The 27084-nt window shown below is 45.5% G+C and overlaps 1 protein-coding gene and 1 non-coding gene across 2 annotated transcripts; both read right to left on the bottom strand.

Moving 5' to 3' along the window:
• On the bottom strand, window positions 1–24953 carry RS1 (retinoschisin 1). The gene is made up of 6 exons (XM_057495592.1): window positions 24902–24953; window positions 15756–15781; window positions 15062–15167; window positions 7302–7443; window positions 4877–5072; window positions 1–2866 (listed from the first exon to the last, which is right to left on the bottom strand). Exons 1-6 carry the CDS (start codon window positions 24951–24953, stop codon window positions 2714–2716), a joined length of 675 nt encoding a protein of 224 aa, XP_057351575.1. The 3' UTR covers window positions 1–2713.
• A 1899-nt stretch (window positions 24954–26852) lies between these two features.
• On the bottom strand, window positions 26853–26925 carry TRNAV-UAC (transfer RNA valine (anticodon UAC)). The gene has a single exon. It is a non-coding gene; the product is annotated as a tRNA-Val (tRNA).
• Window positions 26926–27084: the final 159 nt, after the last annotated feature.

Raw genomic sequence — 27084 nt, forward strand, 5'->3', positions numbered from 1 at the left:
TGTATCTAGGATATATGAAGACCTCTTAAAATTCAATAACAAAAAGTCGGATTCCAAAATGGTCACAAAGGATCTGAATAGACATTTCTCCAAGGAAGGTGTACAAAAAGTTAGTAAATGCATGAAAGAAGGTTTAGCATCATTAATCATAGGGAAATGCAAATCAAAAACTATAGGGAGATACTACTTAATACACAGCAGGATGGCTATAATTGATTAGGTAATAACAAGCATGGAGAACCTGGAACCCTCATTGCTGGTGGAATATAAAATGGTGCAGCCACTTTGAAAAATTAACAGTTCTTCAGAGGTTGAACATAGTTATGTAAGACCCAACAATTCCACATCTAAGTTTATACCCAAGATAAATGAAAATGTGTCCACACAGACTTGTACAGTTGTTCATAGTAGCATTATTCATAATAGCCAAAAATGTGGAAAAATCCAAATGTCCGTCAGTGGATGAATGGATAAATGAAACATGGTCCATCCGTACAATGGAATGATATTCAGCCATAAAAAGAAGTGATTTGTACTGACACATGCTACAACATGGTTGAACCTTGGAAACACTACGCTAAGCAGAAGAAATCAGACAGAAAAGACCACATATTGTATGATTCCATTTATATGAAATGTCCATCATTGGCAAATCTACAGACAGAAACCAGATCAGTGATTGCCTGGGGCTGGGGTGGATGAGTGGGTTGTGGGGTGATGGTTAATGGATGCAGGGTTTCTTCTTGGGGTGATGAAATCTTTCTAGAATTGTGGTAATGTTCACTCAACTCTGAATATACTAAAAGTCATTGAATTGTACACTTTAAATGGGTGAAATGTGTATGGTATGTGACTTTATAATAAAGTTGTTAGAAAACAAAATTTCCAACATGAACAATTATTTGGAGAACTTTCATGCCTGCGCTACACTGTTTCATTCTTTTTCTCCTTTAATTACACTCCCCTCCTGTGTCCGTTGTGCCACTTAAAGAGGACCTGAACTCCCAGGCTACCCCCATTTCCTCTGACCATCCATGTCATGATAAAAGTTCATTCAGCTTTCCCAACAAGGGTCTTTAGTCAGGCATCTATTCAAAATGGATTTGTCCATGTGTCCTAAGGCCAGAGAGAAGGATTTCCCCATCCTGAATCAATAAATTTAAGAGAGTGAGCAAGGAAAAGCATTTTTTTCAGGTTCATGTATATAGCATGGGATTAGAAAGATACTGGGTTAAATATAAAACTGTTCTAAACCCAAAAACACCAGGGAAGGGATCTGAGGCTTTCCGGAAGCTTCCCACTCAGAGAAGGCGAGTGTGGTGTCCAGGATCGTGATAGTGTGAGTCTGTTCACTCAGCTTGGCATTTGAAAACAGCCACTCGGAAAAAGGAGCTGCTAGGAAGGCTGCTCTGTGTCAGGGCCCGGACAGTCTTGGATTCCCCAGTCTCACTGAAGGGCTCTTATCCTTGGATTTTACCCCCCTCAGCTTCTCCTCTTTATAGACCTCTCCTGCCTACTCCCCATGTCACCAGCCTCTCCCAGGGAAGGGCCTGGAAACTCAGACTGAGCTATGATCAGCAAAGGAGACAGGCTGTCGTTCTCCCAAGTTCCCTTCTTAGTGAGCTCCCCCAGCAGGGGATGACCAGGCCAGATGCATTCCAGGACCATTCATTCCCAAGGAGGATTCAGTGTCAGGAGCAGACGTGTTTGTGCATTGTCAGGCAAGGGGACAGAGGTTGGAAGTGTAGACCACCACCAGGGCTGTAGCCGCATCTCCCTCCTTAGGAGTTGGGTCTGAGCACTTCCTGCAAAGCATGTAGTCAGCTAAGGGGCCTCCTCCACACAGCCAGTGATAGCTCCTGGGCCAAGTGTTTTCAAAGTGTTAAGCTTGCTGGAAAATGGTAGCCCTTGACAAAGGGAAATTCTGGTGTGTTCTGGTCATTAGGGGTTCCTAAATATAGGGAAACATCACTACTTACTGTGCAGTCTGTCCCATGTATTCACCTAAATAGTGACCTGGGGTAATTTGCCTGAATGGGCTGCAGAATGGAGTTGTATGTAATCAGAGCTGGGGAAGCCCTCCTAGCTGAAGCCCTTGGTCATGTATGGCTCCCAGGAGAGCAGAACACAGGCGCCCCCATCCACCATATTCCTCTGCCCCACCCAGTTACACAAAAACCTTCCTTCTGCATACCTGGTGCTCTAAAGTCCTTCAAGGCCATGATTTAATGAAAACCGTAGAAACTGCAAGCTTGCTCCCCCTTTGCATTCAAAGTGAGGCTTTATGAAACTCTGTGTTCTTGTTTGAATATGGTAAGCAAAAGAGTTTTCAAATTATCAGGGCTCCTTAGTGTTCCCCTGGGAGTGCACCTTTCCAGTGTCACTGAGACAGAAAAAAAAAAAAAAACGAGAGCAGCAAATTACTCCTGCTACTTAGGCTATTGTAGGAAAATTGTTTTTAGTGACATTTTCTTTGTTCTCATTTTCTTTGGCCCTGAGTGGGGAATAAATTCATTTTCTGTTTCTTCTGTTAAAATTGGAAACTATATCTTAAAAAAAAGAAAGAAAGAAATATTCTATACTCAGCCCTTCATTGGAAAGAGCTTGTGAAATACAGCCCTGTTCATCATAGTAGTGTGCCGGGGTTTGCGCCAGGCTGCTCTGTGCCCTCTGTCCCCTCTGCCCCCCGGCAGGTGCCAAGCTGAGGCCGGGGTCAGGCACACTTGCCAACGCATTCCAACAGCTCCATCCGGATGGCAATGCGGACATGCCAACCCAGTGGGATCAGCCGGATGAAGCGGGAAATGATGGGGGGCCGCAGCAGGTTCTGGACTGTGGAGGTTCGGTCCGAGTTTCCGTAGAAGACCTAAAGAGGGAGAGAATCCAATCACTGTCACATAAGGGGAGGGAAAAGGTAGAACAATTCCTATCTAGAGCTGGCCCCAACGTGTAACTATGGAAAATCTCGGAGAGTGGTTAAAGCACAGAGACTTGCACATGCCCACCCCACAAATCTGAACTTGAGTGGTTTACCAGCATGTACATGCTCTGGGCATCTCCAGGTCACTCTCTGGGGGCCTCTGGAACTGCATTGTCCCGTATGGTAGCCACTAGCCACATGTGGCCATTTAAAGGAATTAAAATTAGGTAACAGTTTATTTCCTCAGTAATGAAAGAATGACCGTGGTTCAAGTGCCAAACAGCTAAACAGTGTGATTAGTGGCTGCCATATTGGACTGTGCAGATAACATTCCAATCATTGCAGCAAGTTTTATTGGATGGCATTGATAGAAAATGTCTCGATTCTAATAACCAATTTTGTGTTTTAATCCCTTGCATTTTGACAGGAAGTTTTGAAAAGGGCCACATCACATAAGAGGAGTGTTCCCATGTTTCAAAGGTATCCAAAGTGGGGCTCAGAGTGGCCCTGAATTTGTGAGTCAACTTCATGAGGTATGTGAAGCTTAAGTGTGTATCTCTATATAGATACAAATGGCAAGTACTTTTTAGACTCGGAAAAATGCTTTAAAGAAGGGAAAAGGCATAGAAACTAGAGGGAAGATCCTGGAAGGGGGAGGGCAATGCCAGAGAAAGGGTTTGCTTTGTGTTTTTCATGCAACACAACATGATTCAGTGGCTGTAACACAAAAAGGTGTGTGGATATTTGGCTGTATTTCCAAAGAAACCATTCTTTGCACTCTTTCCAGAGTCATAGTGTTCTGCCCAGTAACAATGGAACATTTCATTTCTTTCTGGAATTATCTCCTGAAAAAGTCTGGCTGCCACATTGGCCTCATCCTTCCACAAAACGAGAAGGCCCTCATATGCCATGATCCTGCCTTTCTTCCCAATAGCAACATCCCGCACCCCCTTGTCCAAGCTGTTTGCCCTTGAACCTATTTCAGGAGCCAGATGAAAAGGGAGGATGCCACAGGCTCCTCCAGGTTACGCAAGTGCCTCAGCAGAGTGCTGAGAACGGTCAAGGTCTTCAGAAACACAGACTGGGCTGGAAAAAGAATTATCTTTTTGAAATGCCAACCAACAAGAACAAAATAAAGTAAAATGTCCAAGTGTCAAGATGGTTTTTCCTATTGTGTTCAAACCCCTTGAAATCTCAACCCATAAATGTCTTGTTGTACAACTTGTCACCCAAGTGATAAAAAGCCCGATTTTTAGCTGCATGTATCTGCTTAAACTGACTGAACACCCAGTAGCCTCTCAGGCAAAAGGACAGTTACTGTCTCCAAACGGCTTGTGACTTTTTAATTCATTGCAAATATACGTTACGTATATATATAAAATCAAGAGCCTGCTGTGTTCAGTCTATGGTGAACAAGACATGGGGCTCGGCCCTCAGAAATTAGCAGGATATAAAGTTGCTAAAAGGTTGAAGTTCCTCTGGGTCTGCACTACTTGGGTCATTTTCACCATTTACATAGTTTAGTGGCTAACTTGCTGGCTTGTCCAAAGCTTCCTAGTAGTTGGTCTCAATCAATAGTAAGGAGAAGCCGTAGCTACATAAATGGACAAGGACCTTCCCACATCACTAATAGATCAAGTCAGACCCATGCAGCAAAGTGTTCAGTGCTCCAGTGAGTTTGGAATAGTCCAAATGACCGGTTTTGATTTTTCAAGCACCTGTATGCTGATATGAGAATTCACATTTGCACACAAGAGTGGCACTCGTTCCAAAGAAACTGTTCTAAGCACCAGGAATACAAGAGACGACACCTGTTCTGTCATAAGAGAGCAGGATGTGTTGTGGGATGACTCACCATGCTCTGGGGTCAGTGCTCTGACCGAGAGGGGCGGCAGTAACGGGACGGGAATCCCACAGGGTATGAGCTGAAGGTGGTTTGGGGTCATCCTGACTTACGCGGTTGTTTCCAGTCTGGTCTTTATAGTAAATCCAGTTCAGGCTCTCATCAGTCCTGTACTGCACGCTGTACTTGGTCATCCACTCGTCGATGTCACAGCGCCCCTGGGTGAGGATCCCTGAAATCACCTTGACCTCCTTCAGATCTATCTGTAGCCACTGGCTGCTGTCCTGGAACTTGGAGAGCCAGGCACACCTGTGGGGATGAGTCACCCTGTGGGCATCTGGGAAGAGCTGGGAGGCACTGTCTCCTAAGGGGTTGCCAGTGCCTGAGGAGCCCCCATAAAGCCCCCACAGTCTGAGCTGCAGTCTGTTAAGCACCAAGATGCTTGTCTCCAAGAAGGGTCTGTCATACTTGTGTCATTCTCTCTCCCTCCCTCTACCTCCAACGCCCAAGGAAAAATTGCCAGATTCAATTAATTTGTCCAAGAAATGCCTTCACATGTAGCTGAAATCACCTTTGGAGTGTGGTTGAGCCTGTCTTTCTTCAAAACACGTGAGTACGTGGTTATTGCCCCTTCCAGCCCCCTTCCCTGTTCATTAGTCCCTCCTGTTGCTTCTTTCTCCATGACTCTGTTCTCCCTTCATTTCCCTCTCTTTCCGCATCTCTGCATCTCCTTCAGGTCGTGTCATCTGTGGCTTGCAGGGAGTGTCTACCACATGCACAGCTCTGAGCCAAGTCGCTCTGAAAGGGCTTTTAACAATAGTAAAGCAAACCAACTATTGAAGGAACAGAAAAGTTTTTTAGCTATGTCCCTCATAAATTGTGGAAATCTATAGTTTCCACTTTGGGGGTATTTATTTATTTATTTTTGTGTATTTAGCTTCTTGGGAGTCAGTCCTTGGCTGCCTTCTCTTCTAATTCCAGACCTGCCCCTTGAGTGGCTCTTGACTTTTTACTTCCATTCCAGAACTTAGTTCCCAATCCTGAGAACCAATTGCTGGCTAGACAGCTTCTCCTGGATGCCTCACAGCATCTCTAATGAAATACATCCAAAAGCGAGCTACTAGTTATCCCCACCCCAGTGCTCCTAGTATCCCTCTCTCTGAATGCTACTCTCATCCTTCCCGGTGTTCTTGCCAGTGATCTGAGAGCCATCCTTGGCCCCTTCCTCTCCGTCACCAAACATCCAGTCCATCAATTGGTCCTATCTCCAAATGTTTCTCAAAGTCGTTTACTTCTCTCCATTTCACTGCTCCACTGCAGCCCACATCACCCTCAATTCTTGCTTGGACTGCTTCTTTCCTAACTAGTCTCCCTGGGTTACTCTTGCACCCCATTCCCTGAAACAGCTCTCCCTGAAGGAGCCAGAAGATTTTTCCTAAAACACAAATCTCATTGTGATATTACCCAACTTCAGATCTTTCTCTGGTAGAGTCTGCTAATCGTCTCCCAATATCCTCTTCCCATCTTCCTTTAGTAATAGAACCCCTCACTTTTACCTGAGCAAATGGCCTCCCAGCTAAGATCACATTTCCCAGGCTCCCGTGCAGTTAGGTGGGGCAGTCTGACCAAATTCTGATCAATGGAACATGGGCGGAAGTGCCAACTGCAATCTGTTTGTATCCTTCAAGGAAAAGTATGTGTACTGTGCTCTTCTTTTTCTCCTTACTGACTGGATGTGGATGTGATAGTGGAAGTCAGAGTAGCCATCTTGGGCCCCAAGATGGAAACTTGATGTTAAGGATGACAGAACAAAGTAGAAAAAGAGACTGGGCCCCTGATACCATCCAGCTGCCATAATAACCCTAGACTCCCTAATGAAACTTTGAGATGAGGAACAAATGCACTCTATCTTTTTAAGCCTCTAAACTTTGGGGCTTTTTGTTACAGCAACATAAACCTGTATTCTAACTAACGCACAGTCAGGGTCTTCCCGTTATCCCCCAAATAAGGACTACAATCCTTAATGTGACTTAAAAGGCCCAGTATGACCTGACTTCTGCTTTTCTCTCCAGCCTTATCTCACCTGTGCTTTAAACGTGCTGGCCTTCTTTATGGTCCCCACCTGTGCCCCTGAGGGATCTTCCCAATTCGGGACCTGTGTGCCTGCTATACCCTGTGCCTCCCCAACACCACCCGGCCACCTACAAATCTCAGGTTAAATATCTTTGCCTTAGGAGGCCTTCCCTGGTACTTCAAATGGACCAAGTTTTTTTTCCCTCTTTGTGTCCTCCACATCACACTCACTAAACAGTCAGTTGTGTGAGTGTTTAGAGTCCATCTCTCCCTCTAAACTGTGTGCTTCTTAATGGCCAGGACCTCATCTACCTTGTTCACAGCTATATCTGCAGTCCTTGGCATGTAGAAAGTACTCAATATATGTTGAATAAATAAATGCATTCTGTTAACTCATTTATTATAAACACCTATTTTTTTCAAATCACATGAAAATAAAAGGCGTGAGCCTCCTGCCCTGCTTACCCAAAGCCTTGACTGTTGAGCCGGGCCTTGTTGGCCGTCCATGAGGAATACCAGCCCACGTACTGCTCCAGGTTGGAGCAGGTGATCTGGTCTGGTGTAACCTTGCCTGACTCAAAACCCAGGGGCTTATGATATGGGCATTCTGGGAAAGGAAAAACAAGGCACATTGAGACACTCATACCACATCATAATGCTCAGTAAAATGACACATCACACCGTCTTGTTGGTGCTTCGGAACATGGAGGATGTTCTACTCACCAGCGCAGTTTTCACAGTGGGCAGAACTGAATCTTAACCTCTTCACTGCTCTTGCAAGAAGAGAGTGAAGATGATGTAGAGGGATTGCCACAGAGACAACAACATTCATGAAAGAGGGAAATGGTTCTATGGCAACCTTAGGGAGGGGGAGATTTTGATAAATAATTCTCCACAAACTTAGAGACCTAAAAACCAAGAGGTTCACAGTGAAATACCATACTTAAATGCCATACTCCTTATTCTCCTCATTAACACAGGTTTAGCCATCCTGTGTGAGGACATCCGGGTCCCTAATTGTCCCCAGGCAACATATGGTGCCAATTACAGGAACAAAACAATGCTGAGAAGGGCAATTATATATTAAGACTGACTTCCCACTTGTAAATTGCAGTTTTTTCACTAGTCTAAAATGAAAAAAAAGGTGGGGGCGGTGTAAAATGTGTCTCAGTGACTGTTGAGTAAGGAACAGTTGAAAGGAACTGCCTTTTTCAAATAATAGCCAAGCCTGGTTCTTACATGCTAATATCTGCTGCTCTCATGTATTTCCTCACATTTAGTGAGAGTCACCTGGTCAGAGACTGCAAATTGCCAGCCCAGTATCTATTCTCCCCTTCTTTTTGACTAAAGAACCCTAATTATGTTGGGGAAAGCAAAGTGGCCAGCTTAGAAAAAAACAACCTTTCCTAGCCTCCCTCACAGGTAGAAATGACCATGTGACACAATTTCTGGCCTGTGAGACATAAGAGGATGTCTGCTGGAGATTGCTGATCAGGTTTTGCTTGCACCTTCTTTCTTTCTGTTGCCTAGAAAGAAGACTTGATGGCTGCTACAACAGTACCCATCTTGTACCATGGGGGTAAGGCCAAGAGTACTGCAGAGGCCTCAGCCCTAATATCATTAAGCAACTCCCTATGCCTAGGTCTTTTACCATGTATGTCAAAACAAAACTTGTAATTCAAAAAGCCGTTATTTGAAGGATGGGGGGTCTTATTTTCAACCAAACTTGTTTCTAGCTGAATTTCTATAGAAAACACTCGATAAAGTTATGTAATTACATTCTCCTAGTTTTCTGATTGTGAATGATAAACTTCAAGTAAGGTAAATCAAATTAGGTTTTTTTCCACCTGTAAATCTGAGCTCAGGTTCAAGAGCTAAACATATTTACTGGGGGCATAATCACCTTCCACAGTAAAATGCGTGCTGAGGGTTTCTGGGGGATGATTTCCAAGTCAGTAAAATGGAGTGAAGCATGCAAAAGCTTGAACGCCATCCTCAGCTCTAGAATGCCTGTAGGGACAGTCACGGCCTGTCCCCAGAACCTGAAGACAGGACAGCTTCAGGCCCCTGGTCAGAGGGCCTGCCCCGCCTTTCTGACCAATGCGCCGGAGGAGTAGGTCCAACCCCGACCACTGCAGTCGCTACAGCTCAGTGGGTCTGGGGTGAGGGGACAAAATTTGCAGTTCAGCAAGTACCTGAGGCTTCAGGGGGCCTATGGAAATAATGTCAGTTCCTGGGAGATGGAACCAGAGTGCTTTCTGGGCCACTGGCTCAGGCCCCTGTGGCAAAATCCATAGGGGGCCTGGTTAAGAATGCAGTTCCCAAGACTCAACCCCCAGAGTGGCCACATTTTTAAGAAGCACACTTGAAGGTGCTCTTTAGGAAGCTTGGCCTGCCCGGGGAGCCATCTGTTGGCTGGCAGATTCAGGGGGCCTTGTGCCCGTGGCCTTGGGTGCCCATCCACCACCTCAGCTCTCCTCCTGCCTGAAGAGCACCCTGTGCCACCAGCAGGAGGGACCAGGCCCCTGTGTCAGAAAGCTGGTTTCAGGTTGGGCCCTTAAGTTCTAACTGTGCATGTCTCTAAGGCCTCTCCATCCCCAACCCCCTTTTTCTTGCTCCAGAGCCACTAGCTCGGAGACGGGTCAGAGGAGGAAGGAAAGCTACCCCGCTTCTGGCCCCAATTGCTTTATTCTTGGCTGTTTGCTCCTTGCCTTTTCCCTTCATAACTCTTTTGCAATTTCTCCCGAGTTAGCTCACCTAATGGTTGAGAATGGGCTGTAGACCTGCAGGGGCCTTACCATTGGCAGTGGCCTTAGAGGCCTGGGAGGGCTTGTCCAGACATGGGCCCTACCCACAACTCTCCAGGGGAGGTGATGACCTCACCATGCCCAGGATTTCAGCTGGCCTGCAAGAGCCAGAGCCTGACTCCCAGGCCCCAAGCCTCACCCCACTGCCCCCTGAGTGTTTTCCAGGTGAACAGTTCCATTGGGGTGACCCAAAGGTACTCACCCCCAGATGTCCAAAACCAAGCCCTTCCACCTCCAAGCTCCAAGGCTACCGCTGTCCAGCGCTCCTGTCTCGGGCTCTGGGGCCTCTGGCTCCCCAGCTGCCACCCCAGAACCCTGGGGGTGTGGCCCGGGCACAGAGAGAGGCCCAGTGGTGAGTCTCTGCACCAGCACCACTTGGGGAATGCCTAAAGTGCTGATGTTTAGGCCACACACCAGAGACTCAAATGTCATTTGTCTGGGGCAGGACCTGGGCGTGGGGTAAAGCTGCAGGTGACTGGAATGGGCAGCCAAGGTCAGGAATGCCTGCCTAGAGCCAGTGTAACCTGGGATTGCCCCACTCTCCCTCTGTGTGCGCCGCTTGACCTCTCTGGGTCTCAGTTTCCTGTGCTTTGAAATGCGCAGAGCAGTAGCATCTGCCTCCATAAAGTTGCTGTGGGATGATGTGAAATAAAGTAGAGTGTAGAGCCCACAGTGCCCAGCCAAGAAGCAGCAGCTAATGTTGGTGTAACAGGGTGAATCCGTGAGAATATGTTGATGTCTTCTGAGTTTTGCATGTTTGTTTTTCTGGTGAATACTCAACACCCCTCTTCCCCACCCTGTCCTGCCCTCATTGTCCCCCTACATCTCCCTGAGAAGGAGGCCAGCTTCATGTTTCTAGAAGTGTGTGTGTGTGTAATTTGAGAGGAAAAGCCTGTTGACAGCGTATCTCTCAGGCTTATGGATTTGGAAGATCTAAACCTCAATAGGAATTAGCTGATTGTCCCAGAGGAAGAGGTGGCTAGAGGTTCTGGGCTTTGACCCTTGCAAGGGGAGCCCCTGGTAGGGGCCAGAGCTCAATGGGAACATGCTTCCTTGAAGGGAGCTGGCCCAGGGATGGGGCCTGGGAGCCCTGAGCCCTGGACACCCTCAGGAAACTTGAGAAGGTCCTCAGGACCGAGCCTGATTCAGAGGGAGAAGAGCCACCTACGAGGTGCCCACCTTCGAGTGGGGCTGTGGCTGGGCAGGGAACCTGCCGTCATGAGCCTGTGGGGGTTTCACGTAGTCCAAAGGACAGAGGAAGGACCTTCGACAATATTGTCTTTAGACTCCTCACAGGCCATGACAAAGGGGGACTCAAACTGGAGTTATTTGAACTTGGAAAAATAGACCGTGTGACATTTCTCATGCTCTGTGTGCTGCAGTGTAAACTGCACGCCAGCCATTATTTTTTCTGATGCGTCCTCATCCCCTTCTCCCCTGCCCCACTACCCGCACCCCTTCCATGGTCCTGGCTGAGCTCCCTGTGGGTCCTCATGCAGGCCTGGAAGCCTTCCCTTGAGGTTGTTCCTGCTGCCCGTGACACTCTTGTCCCCTCTCCACCCCCTTCTGCAACTCCATTCATCCTTCAGATCTCTGCCGACTTCTGCCCACCAAGAGCTGGGGACGGGGCTCCAGCTGCTGCCTCCCCAGACGCCCCACGCCTGTCACTCGCCCACCTCCTCATCAGTATTTAGCTGTCAGCTCCGCCGGTCTGCCTTGCTCCATTCTATCCTCTGAGCTGAGCAGAATGCCTGCATGTGCGAGGCACTTGGTAGTTACTGACTGGATGGATGAATGAAGGGGTGAATACATATTCTCAGTCCATCTTGGTGGGCCACTGCAGAGAAGCCGAGAAAATGGCAGAAACAGGAAGCAGAAAGCTCAGGGAGGAAGTACAAGTTAATGGGCCCAGAAATCTCCCACCGGCCTAATGAAAAAGAAACTGTCAGTTGAGTATAAACTGTTAGTAAGCAACATGAATAATGTTGCTGGGGGAATTAAGGGGATACTTATCAGACAAACACAGACTGTCCTTCCCAAGTTCTCTGCCTGGTGGAAGTCTGATACTAGAGGTATGATGCCCATTTCTACACTCATCTTAAGTGGAAAAGGAATGTTTCTACACTCTTTTTAAGGAAAAACCTGCATTTTTTGTGGCACAAGTGGCTCTTTTGAGCAATGATTTGATAATTAGATGGATAAAGGCGTATCCATATTGTGCTGCTAATCCAGGCTGTGTATGTTTATTGTACTAACCTTTCTCATTCAGTAGATAATTTCTCGATTTGTAGGCATGAAGGCCAGACATGTTTATAAAGAATGTTAACCTAATGGAACACAGAGTTCTGGGACATTCTTGACAGGGGAGATGTGAATATTATTATGCATATGTATTAGACTTGAATATATGTGGTAATATGTAAATATAGAATATTTATAGAATACAGTATAAACTCAAATATAATATAGAAATATAAAATCTATGATAAAAGTAAAGCATTAAGGAGTCATTGGATTTCTTATATTTTGATACCTTCCCTACCCTATTGCTCCCCTCCGAGGGCGAAGGTAATCTTCACTCACCTGTGGAAGACAGACCTTTTAGTATTTTTAATAGGGTTAAGCTGAGGATTAGGGGCCATAATGGACTTAGCCTGTCACCTTCTGCCTGTGGTTGGGGCCCTTGGGCAGTAGCTCTGAGTGACCCTCTTGTCCTTCTGTACTTTTTAGGCTCTTCCCTCCCTAGGTTGGCTTTAAGTGCTGTATCTCAGGAGCTGGAGAGACCGAGCGGCATTCCCGGCATTCCAGTGAGGATCTGAGGCGTGACAGGCAAGTGGCTTCTGGAATGCTGTGGCCAGGCCTGCTCTCCTGCACCATCTTTTTCACAGAAATACCCATTAACACCAATGAATCAAGCACTTAACACAAAGGTTGTGTGTCTGTCCTTCCTGGAAATACCTGTGGTGTTCAAAAACAAAACAAAACAGAAACAAAAAACCAAAAACCTAGTGGGGAGAGGAGAGCACCTCAACTGTAAGACTGTCTGCTTTCAGAGCTTGGAGTTCATGGTGACTGTGTAAGGGGGAGAGCTTGGGGCCCCAGGGTAGTCTTCACATTCCTCAAACACATGGCGATCCTCAGCTTCACAGCTGATTGGGTTAATGAAGCCAGTCCACATAAATAATTTCTTTGCAATTTCTTCTTAGAAAGAACTTCCATCGAATGGAATTCCAGTAGGTCACATGTCTCTAGTGAAGAGAACATTTGTTTCCACTAAATGGTAAACCCCTCCAGGGTAGAGATAATGCCTTCATTTTTGTCTCCCCATCAGTGTCTGGCACGTAACAGGCACAAGATCAAAGAGGGTGGAATTGGATTCTAAATGGATCACCGGGAGGGTGCTTCAACATTGACTAGGCAGGTTACACCCGCATGTCACGGCTGCAAGGGTTCCTGCCATGGAGCGCAGAGGACGTCCAGCAGAAGCGCACCAGACTCAACAGTGCTTACTGCGTTCCCCACTACCAGCACCCCACTGTTCCCTTTCTGTAGACAGTGCAGACACCACTTCCTACCACACTGGTAAAAAGGAAACCGTGGAAGTAAAAGCCATTGTAGACTCCCCTGCCTCCCTCACATTTGACTGCTTTAATGCAAATTTAATGAAATAATGAAGAGAAGTTCGCACAGGGACACAGAAACCTGTCTCTCCTGGAGATATTATTAGGCGATTATGTAAAGTGTGACGTGGCACGGCACTATCATGACCCTGGAGGGGGGTGGCAAGGACAGTCTCATGCAAAAGAGGCTCTGAGCCTGGAAAGAACAGCATTGCAAATATTTGCTGGCCTGCTCAAGCCTCAGAAAGTCAGAGTGAGGAAGCAAAGGAGCTGACCTTTATTAAATGCTACAGCTTGCCAGGTACAACACAAGGTGTTTTATGCTTCATCCGATTTATTCCTCACAACTCCTTAGAGCAGGGGTCGGCAAACTGTGGCCCTTGGGCCAAATGTAGCTCACTGACTGTTTTTGTAAATAAAGTTTTATGGGGACACAGCCATACTCATGCCTTCACACACTGTAACTGCTTTTGCACTACAATTGCAGAACTGAGTTGAGACCACGTGGCCCACAAAGCCACAAAGATTCACCACCTGATCCTTTACAGACAAAATTTGCTGGCCCTGCCATAGAGGAAGCATTCATGTTCATCAGGAAAGGCTCTGTTACGCTGCAGAACAAACCACCCTGGAAATTTCAGAGGCTTAACACAACAAAGGCTTATTTTTCACTCAGGCGACTTGTCCATTGTGGGTTGACAGCGGGTTTGTTCCATCTCATCGCCCTGGGACCCAGGCCCAGGGGGAAGCTACTTTCTCAAGCAGAGGAAGAGAGAGCTGCGTCTGTCAACCCAGAAAAGGAGGTGAAACTCAGAAAGAGCAAAAGCTTTTTATTCCGGGGCCTCAGAATTGCAATTTGGGAAGCACAGATTCTGTAGTAACCGGAAAAGGGTCCTGCTCATGTGGGGAAAGCAATGGGATTCTATGGGAAAGAAGAGGGCAGTTACGCGATTTAGATGAAGAGAGGAGAAACAAACTTGTTGATTTGGTGCTAGGTGGTTGAGCCACTTTTGATTACCCTCTAATAGACTGTAATGGTGCCATTAAGCAAAACTATTTTTGGCATGCATTAGTTAACTATTCTGTCATCATAAAGTTCACATCAACAGTTTTATGGTCCAAATGCCAGTTGCTCTGTTGGGTTCCATAAGCAACTCTTTGTAAAACAATGACTGATTCTGGCCCAGTTCAAGAGTTCATTAGTTAGAAAGGAAAATGGAGCTTCAAAATGGAGTCACTCATGTTCAGAAATTCTATACAATTCCACGAGGTGCATCCCTAGGGTGCTCTTAAGAGATACTGCCCACTTTGGCTGGAACATATGGTGCCACCTGACTGCAAGGGGGCTGGAATACGGGGAAGCACAAGGTGGTTTGGTGAGCAATAAATCACTAGGCACAGTACTATTCTCTCCATTTGGCAGAAAAAATCGAAAGCGGGAGTCCCAGAGTTAAGAAATGAGGCAGCCAAGATTCCATCTCTGGGCTTTCTGGCTGGAAAGCCTGTGCTCTTCCCAAAATGCCCTGCAGCCTACCATTGGCTTATTTTTAATAGGTTCCTTTAGTTTTCTTCATTGAAAGGTAGGTCCCACCTTGCCATGTCACCTAGGGCAAGTAGAGATCCCGGAAGCTGTTTCTGAACAATGACAACATGAGGCCTATTGGAGCGGTGGAGTTGTGAGGTCTGCAGCTCAGAGGCTAACTAGAGAAAGCCCAGAGCAAGGTGCTTGAGGGGTTGCAAGGAAGAGGAGAAATGGTGTGCCCAAGGATCTGGTGCCCCGAAGAGAGGGGACACTCACCCGGCATGCAGTCTGAGGAGGCGGCGCTTGCAGACCACAGGGTGTTGGCACCTCCTTGGCAGCCGCACTCGCACGCTTTGTGGTACCAGGGGTCCTCACCCTCATCCTGCAGGAAGCCGGAGGCACAGGAGTGTCAGAGAAGTCACAGTCAAGACAGTTGTGGTCCGTGCCACTGGAAAAGCTTGTGTTCAAAAAACTTGGCTCATTAGTTGCCTATTGTCTGCAGCTGCTTTGCACTACAACAGCACAACAGAATTATTGATCCAGCCTTAACATACACAGCTGCCACTCATCTTTCAGTCTAGATAAACAAATGTCTGCCACTGTGGATGACCCCCTAATAATCTCACAGACACCCGTGTAGAGGGCAGTATTTACTCCATTATAGTTATCTTCAGGAGCTTGGGGAGCTCCAGTCCAAGGTCTAGTGCCTCATTCCCCTGGACTTCCCTTCTAGGGATCCAGTTTTAAAAAATATTGGGATCGAGATTACACCATCTGAATTAAGACCTGGTTTAATTCCACTCTCTCCATAATCTTGCAACTTGCCCAGACAAAATGTGCTATTGCCGCCACCAGGAAGAAATACCTTTAAAAACACCCTTTTAAAAGAGGTGATATCCTAAGCTTTATTTTTGGCTAGGAAAGTCATGGAAAACAGTATCTATGTCAATTCCTTCTTACTGTAACATACCTCAGTAGATGATAATCCCAGTGTGGCTGAGCAAAAGGACAAGACAAGAAAAATCAAGATAAAAAAGAAAGGGAAATTCAAGAAAACAATTCATTACATGGAAAAGTAAAGTGAAAATAGTCACAGAAAAGTTAACAAAGTCCCTTCTGGAAGTAGTCAAACTACATAAATATGTGCCAGGAAAAACATCCACACATGTTGAGAAACTAGGGATGATAAAATTAAACAGAAAGACAAGAATAATTTTCAGTTTTTGTTCTTTATAGAATTTTAGAAAGTACGTTAATGTAGCAAAAAGAAAAATAAATGCATCTATTATTTATTATCACCAAAGGCAATGCTGTTAACATTTTAGTGTCCTTCCAGTCTTTTTTCTATGCATATTTTTAAAACCATGTTTGAGAGCCTCCTACTATCTAAACAATGTTTACAACATTCCTTTTGTTGTCAGGCAGCTGTGTCTGGGGAGGTCTCTCCCTGGGCACTAGGTGAAATCTCAGGCTGGACGCGGGAGGACTCTTGACTCTGAATGAGAAGGAATTCTGAACAGGTCTGACAAGTATAGGTAAGGAAGGAATTCCTTAGGCAAGAGCAGCAGGGAAGAAGGAAGGACGGGAGGAAAGGGAAGCTCATGGAACTGCTGGTTGGCCTACTCGTATAATCCCCGGCCAACTCCCGAAGCCAGAGTCACCTGGTGTCCAGTGTCTGCTTGAATCTGAACATCGTGGGAACTGAGTCCCTACCACCCCAGGATTTGAGGGAGCTGCCGAGCACTGATGGAGTGAGATGATGTTCTGAGAACTTCCCACAGGCAAAGAAAGGAGGTTTTCGGGCAGGCTGCTAAAGAGCATGATCTACAGCTACAGTCCTGGCCGGGTCACCCAGGCGACAGAACCTTGCAGGCCCAAATCAGTGACCTCAGCAGCCTTTCCCTACTTGTGTGGAGTAGAACAGAGACAGAGTGAGGACTTGTGCTTACGTCTGGAAAACAGAGTGAAATAGCAAAATGACAAAGACACCACTGGAAGAGCACAGAGATAAGATGCAGTAAGTTGAGCAGTGAAAAGGCTTTATTTAAGGCAAAAAGTACACACTTGAAGAAAGGGGAGTGTGGGCAACCTCAGAAAGGAGGCAAGCTTAAGGGCTTAGGATTCTGTCTTTTAATGCCTTCATGAATGGGGCAAAGGGCAGAGGGGCAGGTGTGAGAGGCTTGACATGTGGTCTCATGGGAGAGAGACATCATGTCACCATCCACGGTCAGTCCTGTAGATATTCTGTAAGATAAACTTAACACAAGGAATTTATTGGTCCTGTTCTTCTCCAAGACAGTGGTTACCCTCAAGCAGTGGAAACATACCATTTAGGACTGCTTGCCCTGCCTTAAGATAGGAATGGTTGTTGCCTAATTACAATAAAATATGTTAGGAATCGTACATCCTAACTCCCTGGTTTTTAAAATGGAATCTTAGGCTTAAGATGGAGAAGATGGAGTCCCTCCTATTCTTACTGTACTGCTTATATCTGGGCATTTTTCATCATCGGCAGGCAAAGTTCATCCTGGTGCTTGTCCCATGTCCCTGCCCTGCCTGCCTTTTCTATTTAACATTAACAGTGCAAGCTTTTCCCTTTACTTATTAACTCTTCATCACCCTTAATGCCTGCCAAAGGTGGGGCTCAGGAGTTGGTTCCCGGTTACCCCACTGTGACACATTTAAGTTATTTAGGATTAGGACATTGTTTGGAACATCTCCCACAAAGTATAAATACCATACAAATAATGCGGGGAAACTGTGTGCAAAATTTAGCATAAAGCAAACATATAAATTATCTTTCTGGGATTATGAATAAAGAGAATAAGTACACTATGTAATAGGAACAGAGTTTGTATATATTGGCATAAACTGTTTAAAGCAGCACTGCCCGATGTGGTAGCCACTAGTCCCCATGTATAGCTATTTGCAACTAAATTAATTGAAATTAATAAATTAAATGTTCATTTCCTCAGTCACACCAACTAAATTTCAAGTGTTTACTGGCTACGGTTGGCTAAGGGCTGCTGTACAGGACAGCACGGGTGTAGGACATTTCCCTCATCCCAGAAGGTTGCGTTAGCACTGGTTTAAAGTACTGAAGTTTCATTTCCTATTTTCAGCAAAACAGATACCTTCATTTCTTTTCTGATTAGAAAAGCAACACATACCTACTGTAAAAATATTGAACAAAACCTGAGTGTAGACAATAGGAAATAAAAGTCCCTTCTTAGCCACTTTCCTATCTAAAAATAGAATCTGATGCCTACAAAAACTCTCAGTTTGTTTTAGCGAGTAAAGGAATGCTCCCATCCTTTTCATCACGATTAGAAAAGCTCTCTTTTTCAAATTGTGCCTCCAGTTCACTATACATAGTTACCCCTCTGGCAAAGCACTTCCTCATGTCCACTGTGAGCCTGGCACTACACCACGGCCTGCGCCTCCTGAGGTGAAAGCCTTGCTCTCTGCCCACGAGGGGCTTGAGGACCCAGGAGAAGACAGACCACTGGATAATGCGCATGGCCAGGACCCCACCGGGTTCCATGTGGAGCACAGTGGGTGCCAAAGGGGGCACATCTTTTATTCAAGGCAGATTCAGGGCCACCCCTCACCTGCGGTCACCAAACTGACTTGTTGACGCCAAGCTTTGCTGGGCCTTTGTCCACTGACTATTCATTCTAAGAGACTCCTCAATTCACTCACTGTGGGCAGAATTGGCCCCCTTAGGTAGCAGGGAAGGTTAAGGAGCACCATCTTGGTAGAAGGCCTAGCCTTGTACTGGCAAAGTAAGTTACCAAAGGCTTTGTATTTTCCTAGCCTATGTACTCCTCCCCACACTGGCCTTACGTCTTCACGTGGCAACACTGGGTTCGTCAGTCCCTCCCATCTTCCTCTAGCTTCCACCAGACTGTCCACCTGGTTCTTCTCCCCCCACTCTGAATCATCCTTCTCAGTCTCCTCTGGGATGTCTGCTTCTCTTACCCACGCTATAAAGGTCGCTAAACCCAAGATTCCAACTCTTGCAAGGAATGGCTTACTGGCTATCTCCCGGTAGCTGTCTCTTACTACCTAAAACTGGACCTAACCAAGGCTTGGCAAGGTCATGGAGCCACCAGAACTCTCATATGTTGCTGGTGGGCATGTAAGGTGGTCTCGCCTCTTTGAAAAACTGTTTGGCAATTTATACTAAGGCTGGACATATATGTGCCCTATGACCCAGCAATTCCACTTCTAAGTACCCACCAGAAATGCATGCATATGTTCTCCAACAAACAAACCCATGTGCTAGATTATTCACAGCAGCAGTGTTTGTAATAATCCCAAACTGGAAGCATTCACATGCCTATCAGTGTGATGTTACCTGTAGCAAGTTCACACGGTGGCACCCTATATTGCAATGAAAATGGACAATCTATACCTCCACACCATCATATGGCTGCATCTCACAATGCTGAGTGGAAAGTCAGATGCAAAAGTGGACACACCATATGAATCCATTTAAAATGTACAAAAACTGGCAAAAGTAATCTATGCCACTAAACATGGGGCCTGGTCACATTTGGGGGAGAGAGGGGCAGGGAGGAAGCCCGGGGAGAGTATCTCAAGGGCTGGTAATGTTCCTTATTCGGAGTGCTGGTCACTTGTACCTGTTCAGTAGTGAAAACTGATTGAGCTGTACACTTACCTATACTTTTCTGTATGTATCTTGTACTTAAATAAATGCATGGATGTTATAGGTTAACCAAAAGTTTTGTTAAAAACCACAGTCATTACATCCTTCCTCAGATTGTTCTCCTTTCTCTATGTTTTGTCTGCTATTCACCTGCCACCCCATCCAGAGACCTGGGACTCATCTGAGTCACCTCTTTTTCCTAACCCCCCACATCTGGTGTCTACCAGGGGCCTTTCTCCTCTCCGTCCCCACTTCCTGTTGTAGGCTTCTGTGCTCTCTCCTGCAGATGCTCTCCCTGCCTCATCCATCCTCCATGCTGCTGTTGGAATGTAACGCAAACCTTATGGTTTCACTTACCTGCTCCAAACCCTTTGATGGGTCCCCATTGCCAGGGTCCAAGTTTCACCTGTGATGCTTATTAGCTGCATGGCCATAGCACCCGATTTCCTCATCCCAGAAGTGGGTTTAATAGTAATATGCCCTTGAAGGGGCCGCTGAAATCTACCTCCTGCCTACCTCTCCAGACTTTTGCACTCTGTACTTGCAGTTCATCAGATGTGCCAGGCTGCTTCATGCCTCCATGCCTTTGTTTGATTTCTTGGCCTCAAATGCCTTCCCCTCCCAACTTTTTCTGCCTGCTCAGTTCATTCCCTATGAAGAGGACTTTTTCTGTCCCCTGTGTAGAACTCACCACTTGCTCTGGCCTTTGTGTGCCACCTCTTTCTTGTCCACAGGTTTATCTGAGCACCCGTATGTTTATAGAAATTGAGATAAAAGAGAGCTGAGAATGATTGGCCCCAAAGCATTCATATTAACTAACATTCACTGAGCATCTATTATATTCCAGACCAAGCCTTAGGTGCTGGAGCCAGTGAGTTTTAGGAGATGAAGGGGTCTAGGATATGGGGTATGGGTTGGGTGGGGAAAGAGTCAGTCCAGGGTCTGTGGGCACATGGGACCTTGGAGGGGTTGGAGGAGAGGAGGGACAAGACTGACTGTGGTCTGCTGGCAGTAGCCCGGGGCAAGGTGGGGAGCAGAGAGCCTGGCCAAGGAGAGTTCCATCATCCAGAGGAGAGCCCGCGATGGATGGCTCGGCCAGGGCGGTGGCAGCCGAGGTGATGAAAGTGCCTGGTCTCTGCCTGTCTTTGGCAGGTAGTGCTAACAGTATTGTTGACAGATGACATGCATATGAGAGAGAGGTTCGAGGCCTGAGTGCCTGGGAGGATGGAGCTGTCATTTACTGGGGAAGGAGAAGGTTCCAGGAGAGCAGGGATCTGGGGGGCATTGGGTAGAAAGGTTCCATCTGAGAGGCCTGTGGGACCCCCTAGTGTTGAGGTTGAGTGGGCAGCTGGCCAGAAGCTTCTGAGCTTCTGGAGCTCGGGAAGCCCAGATAGGCCAGGGGGTGGCCTGTGCCACCAGCAGTTAAAGCATCCAGGGGCCCCACAGCCTCAGTCCCTCAGCTGTTCCCCAAGAACTGCAAAGTAGATGAGCAGTTGGCATCTAGTTGATTTGGAAGGGTGTTAATCCAGGAGTCACTGGCTCACCCCATCTGCAAGAGGAGCTGGGGAGCACTGAAAGGCAGAAAGGCCCTGTCAGTTGGGCCCTCTTTTGGGGAGACCAAAGGCGTGTAGGTCACTGACAGTGTGGCCTTAATAACCAAATCAGCTTGGCCTGCAGGCTGTGTCTGTCACTGAAGAGAGTCTGTACAGCTGCAACTGAGCAAACCCAGAGTTTGAATGAGGCCCCTCTAATTGCTAAGACCATCAGGGCCTTTCGCAATGCCTGGGTCCACAGGTGGGCCCTGAAGGGGCTCGGCATTCTGCAGAAACAAAGCAAAAAGCAAAGAGGAAAGGGCAGGAGACCCAGCCACTGCCCGCCTGTGGAGAGGAAGAGCCCCTCAGGGGAGGCCTGGTTTCAGAGCCACTTGCTATGTTCCATGGGATGTTGGGCAGATTTCTGCTGGTTATTTCCCCCTCCCAAGAAAGCGTTTTTCTAGAGGCAGCCTAGGGGTTTGAAGCACCAGATCCTTATGGAAATGAGCAGAGAAAGAACAAGAATTTTACAGCAAAAGCTGTCACCAAGGGGGCAGCAATGGGGCTGCTGTGGCCTCCCAAGTGATTTAATCACCTAAAAAGCCGGCAAACAAAAGCAAAAGCATGTTTGACTACAACATTTCATAATACCAGAGAATAACATTGTTGGAATGAGCAAAAGTAAATGGGTCAGCCTTTAAAGGAAAAAGGAAAAGAGTTAGATTATATGGTTGCATATTTTTCTCCCTCCTCTGATTATTTTTGCAATGCCTCCACATGTTGCAGGTTTCTGCTGGGACCCAGTGAGGTGCCTGCGCCTCAGCAATCTTAGATCTATGCAATACGGGATCATTCTTCCCCTTTGCCCAAAGGTCCGCTCCATGGGGAAATTCTTGCTACCACAGCAAGAAAATTCAAGGCATGCCTGTTTCTTGAAATGTACCTTACAAACCCAAGAGGAAAAGTGTGCATTAGACACACATAGGAAAGACTATTTTAGTCTTTTTTTGATGGCTGTCACTAAATACAGAACTTTCCTTCCCATGGAAACAGATGAAGCCGAGGAGAAAGGCATAAAATTATTAATGATAAAACCTGTCTGTGACCAGTTTCCAATCTACTTGAGAAACACGAGTAAAGACACAGCAGAAAAACAGCAGGCTGCAATGATGTCCCTCTCTCGAAAAAGAAAGAAGGAAACTGCTTCTGGTGTGAAAGTGTTACTATTTTAGACTACAGGCATATTCATGGATGAATCTGTTACCGGTACATGCTTCAACACAGATGAACCTCAAAAACATATGCTAAGTGAAAGAAAAAAGACCATATGTTGCATAATTCCATTTAAACGAAATGTCTGGAATAGGCAGATTTTATAGGGGCAAAAAGTAGACCAGTGGCTGCTGGGGGCCGGGAGGGGGGATGGGGAGAGAGGGCATAATGGCTGCCGGTTTTTTTTTGGAGTGATGAAAATGTCCTAAAATTAGATTCTGTGCTCCACGACTCTGCAAATATATAAAAACCATTGAATTACACACTTTAAATGGCTGAGTTTAACGGTACCTAAATTATAGTTCAACAACACTGCTTTAAAAAAAAAGCCCTGCTAACCCTTATGGTCGATGCACTGGTGAAGGGGACACGCTCACCTGTACGATGAAACTTGATTTTTTTTTCATATGATAAACATGACCAAGTAATGGGCCTGTATATGCTAATAAGGTGGATGTTTTTAAGGTCATCATTTGCACTGAATAAGAAATGGCAATATAAGATAACCAGAAGCCTGCCTCAGCTGTAAGAGATAGGGAGTGCCTTACTATGGTGATCGGTGCATTCCTAAATAAACGTTCATCCAGTGCATAAGTGGAGTCAATCCATTTACCTTATTTCGCTGTAATAAGCAGCCACAGCCACCGTGGAACAGAAACTGAAGAGTAAATTAGACAAAGAACCTTGTGTTCAGGTTCCCAGATGTGCAACAGGACACATCTTCCCGTGTGTTTTGGCCTTATTTCTCTATCTGGAGTGTAAGCTGATTAAGTGTAGCTGTTGTGTCTGCATTTTCTCTTATCTCCTGGGGCATCCCTCTAGTTCAGGGCAGAGCACACATAGGTCACCATACCACACTGACCATAAAATATGGTTGCTGGACCACGCATTAGACCACATTCCATTTCACCTGCACAGATGGTATTCTCTGCTCTTTATGGAAATTTCTGGAGCCCCCCAGCCATGTGCACAGATTAGTAAGCTATAGAACAGGATATAGTGCTGTCCTCTGTGTCTTCTGACAATGTGTCTGTTATTACAGATATCCCCTGAATGGGTAGGTCTCATATAAAAATGGGTTAGTAAACTTTTATAGGGCTTCCTCAAATTTGGGGGTCACAGCACAGGATTGTTACACTCAACACAAAGCAACAAGGATCTGCCTGCCCTGCCTTTCAAGTTCTTACCCAATGTTTGATCCATAGCAGGGACTCTGGGATGGGCTCTTTAATCACCTGACAAACGAACGGATGGATGGATGGATGGATGGATGGATGGATGGATGGATGGATGGATGGATGGATGGATGAATCTCAAAGCCAATCCCAAAGGAGAGAAATCTGAGGGTGAGCCCTTTGGATACCTAAGAACCAGGGGTTTTGGGATCCAAGCCTTGAAGACTCTGTTTAGATTTTCTTACTGAGGAAAGGGTAAGGGGTGAAGGAAAAACAACAACCTCCTGCCAGAGCATCTTAAAGTGTTAGGTGTTACAGGAACAAGTTGCTGACTTAAACGTAAGGGGGGAAAAAACAGACAATTGATCTAAATGATCTCTGCATAGAAATATATTTGGGTTTGCAAATGACCTTGGGATTATATTTTTATAGGTTTTTCCAAATATTGAGAAACATGATTAAATAACAAGTCATAAGACTGGGGAATCAGAGTGAGTCCTCTACCAGTAAAATCTAATAGAGGTAGAGAGAATGGTTTAAACCAGGACTTCTGACTCTGCTTGTGTGAGTTTTCATCACATCGCCTACCAGGTCATTTGCAGAGTGGAGAGGCCTCCTCCCTCCTGCCTTCCTTATTTATTTCCTATAATACACATAAATACACATGACCACAAAGAAGACATTCAAACAATTTCCAGTGTCCAGAATGAACCTAAAAAGGAATTCTGTGCTGATGGGGCCTTGAGAGTTGAGAGAGGCATGAAAGAGTAATTATTTCAAAGATTGAGAGAATTTCAAAGTTGAATTGGATGACATTTTAGAGATTTTCCTATGATTTCTCCTTGTTTAAGCATATCACTCCTGCCATGGCCATGTTTAGAAATTTAAAAATGTCCATGTAATGAGTCTTTTAGAGGTTCTTGACTCTCAGTTGGATTATGCTTTCTATTAGAGTCCAGTGGTACTCGGCATTTTATGTTAATCCGTATTTAAACTAGGGTAACCTCATGTCCCGATTTGCCCAGGACAGTCCTGGTTTATACCCTTTGCCCCAGCAATTGTTAGTAGCACCCTCTTCCACTCTCAGGAACATCTTGCTTTGGAAAATTAAATTCTATGGTCACTCTAACTTTGACTCCTAAACATTTTCAAGAATACGCCACACTTTCAAAATAATTGTTGCAATTGATTGCTTGTTTACACAATATCTGAGACTCTTCTTTCTGTCCCATTTAAAGCATCCTTTGAACTTTAGGCTCCTCACAGAACCAGAAAGTGGTGAGACAAAGAGAACTGCATCCACATAAAGACAACTGTTGTTCATTAATAATGCATATTAATTAACATGCCTTGCTAATTAATGATATTTTAATTATTCAAGTTGCATTTCTATTAATCAGCTATGTTATTAATCCAACTGTATTATTAAATATTGAATGAATGCTAATGGTTGGACAGCACATACCTTTGTAGCCAAAGAGAAGTAAAAACAAGAAGCTTTCTATCTTGTGGGGCATTCTTCCCTTGTCCTTGGTCACAGCTTTGTTTTACTGAAGTGGAGAGCTTCCCCAGGAGCAGGAGCTTATCTTGAGCACTGGCCTCATTAAGCATCTTATTCCATTTAGGTCTTTGGGCTCTGGCTGAGCCCCACCAAGTTAACCCATGTAGTTACCTGCCTTAACAAGGAAGTCTCAGAGAAGAGTCCAATGTCAACTGAGGTTGGTTTAGCAAAGGAAGATACTGCTTTTATTTGGTCTTTAAATGTAAGGGAAACAGTAGAGGGAAACAAACTAGAAGCAGAAGACTCAGGTCTTAATCCTTTCTCTGCCATCATCTTCTAGGGGGTGACCTTGAGCAATTTCTTGCTAAATAAGCTCTAACATTCTCAAATTCTATGACAATGCCATGGATTCCTCTCTTAGAAAGCAACTTACATCATGTTCATACCTGTTCACTCAGGAAAATACTAAAGTTGGGGGGCAGTACAGTTAAACACAAAGGTGTACATTGCTTTTATTGATAATAATTAAAAAATGGAAATAATCTACATGGCCAAGCTTAGGGGGTTCATGTAACAGCAGACAGGGTTAAAAGCAGATTCGCAAGCCAGACTGGGTGTAAATCCCAGCTCATCCACTTGTTCTGTGACCTTGAGTAAGTTACTTAAGATCTCTGTGCTTCGATTTTCTCATCTGTAAGATGGTGATGATAATGCTTACTTCACAGAGTTAGCCTGAGGCTTAAATGGGATTATATATACATATATAAATGTATCCTTTAAGTATACACGTATACACTTAGAACATGTTTGTTGCCATTAGCCATTATTAGAATAAAGTTAATGGGGGAAAAGAGTCTTTTAATGAGCATAGAGTTTGTTTTGCAAGACGAAACATTTTGGAGATGAGCTGCACAACTATGTGCATATACTTAACATTACTGAACTGTATAGTTAAAAATGGTTAAGACGGTTAAAAAAAGAACAAAGTTAATGAAGTAACTGTAATAATAGGGACAATCATGTGTTAAACTCTTGCGTTGGAAAAGGATACAAACTTACACACTTTCTGAGCAAAATTATGTGGAAAAATGCAGAGAAAAATACTGAATTTCCCTTTTTAGTTCTTGGCCACCACTATCTTACCTCAGCCCCAAGATCCCAGATGCCTTTCCTTAGTTCCTCTTGTCAAAGATGAAAAAGGCCAAAAGATAATAGAAAGAATAATAAAGCCCTCCCCCGCCCCCGCCCCGAAACGAAACTGTAATGAACTAGTAAAGAGGAACAAAAAGGAACTAGAGAAACATTTAGTCATTCGACCAGCGTTTATGGGCTATCTACAAGCCTGACATTTATTCTATGCTGTGTATTCTTTATTAAACACACAAAAGGTCTCTTCAACAAACGCTTCTGCTGTACTAAAAGGAAAAGGACTATTTTTCTCCCTGCTTGTATTAGAATTTAATGACAAATTAAACCTTTAATAATAATAATGATAAACCTGTAATAATTTAGCTACAGGCAAAGCATTGCTATATTGCGCATGGAGGCCTTGGAGGCCTGCCCTGTCCTGGTTTGCAGCAAAAAGGCTGCGCCTAGGGGTGGTCTTGCGTCCCGCGAGGCCCGGATTCTCCGAGGCCAGCCTGAGTACCCGAGGAGAGGTGGGGATAGGGCCGGGCGGGGCCACCCCCACCCTAGTTCTGACCTCTGCTATTTCTCAGGTCGGGCGAAGGCGGCGGGGGTGGAAGAAAAAGTGTCGTTACGCTTTTGCGATAAAAATGTGCCAAAAAATAGAAAAATAAAGTAAATGTGAAAAAAAAAAAAAAGGAGAAAGAGAATCACCTTCGCTTTGCTTTTTTCATCTTTTTACCCGGGCACTGGAGAGATTAAAAAGAGAAAAACCGCCCTGATAGGCTCGTGGTTCCACTGGGGCTCGAACCCAGGACCTTCTGCGTGTAAAGCAGACGTGATAACCGCTACACTATGGAACCTTTGCGTAGAGACTGTCGTTACAATCTTAATAGTTTCTCACCGGAAATAGCGTCTCCGCTGAAACTTCGCCCTTCCGTGTAGCTCCACCCCCGCCCTGCCCCGTCCCGCTCCGCCTGCAAGGCCCGGTGTTTGCGATCGCGTCTCAGTTCCGGCTGTGG

The sequence above is a fragment of the Manis pentadactyla genome, chromosome X (assembly GCF_030020395.1).
Source record: "Manis pentadactyla isolate mManPen7 chromosome X, mManPen7.hap1, whole genome shotgun sequence".
In the NCBI taxonomy this organism is placed as follows: Eukaryota; Metazoa; Chordata; class Mammalia; order Pholidota; family Manidae; genus Manis; species Manis pentadactyla.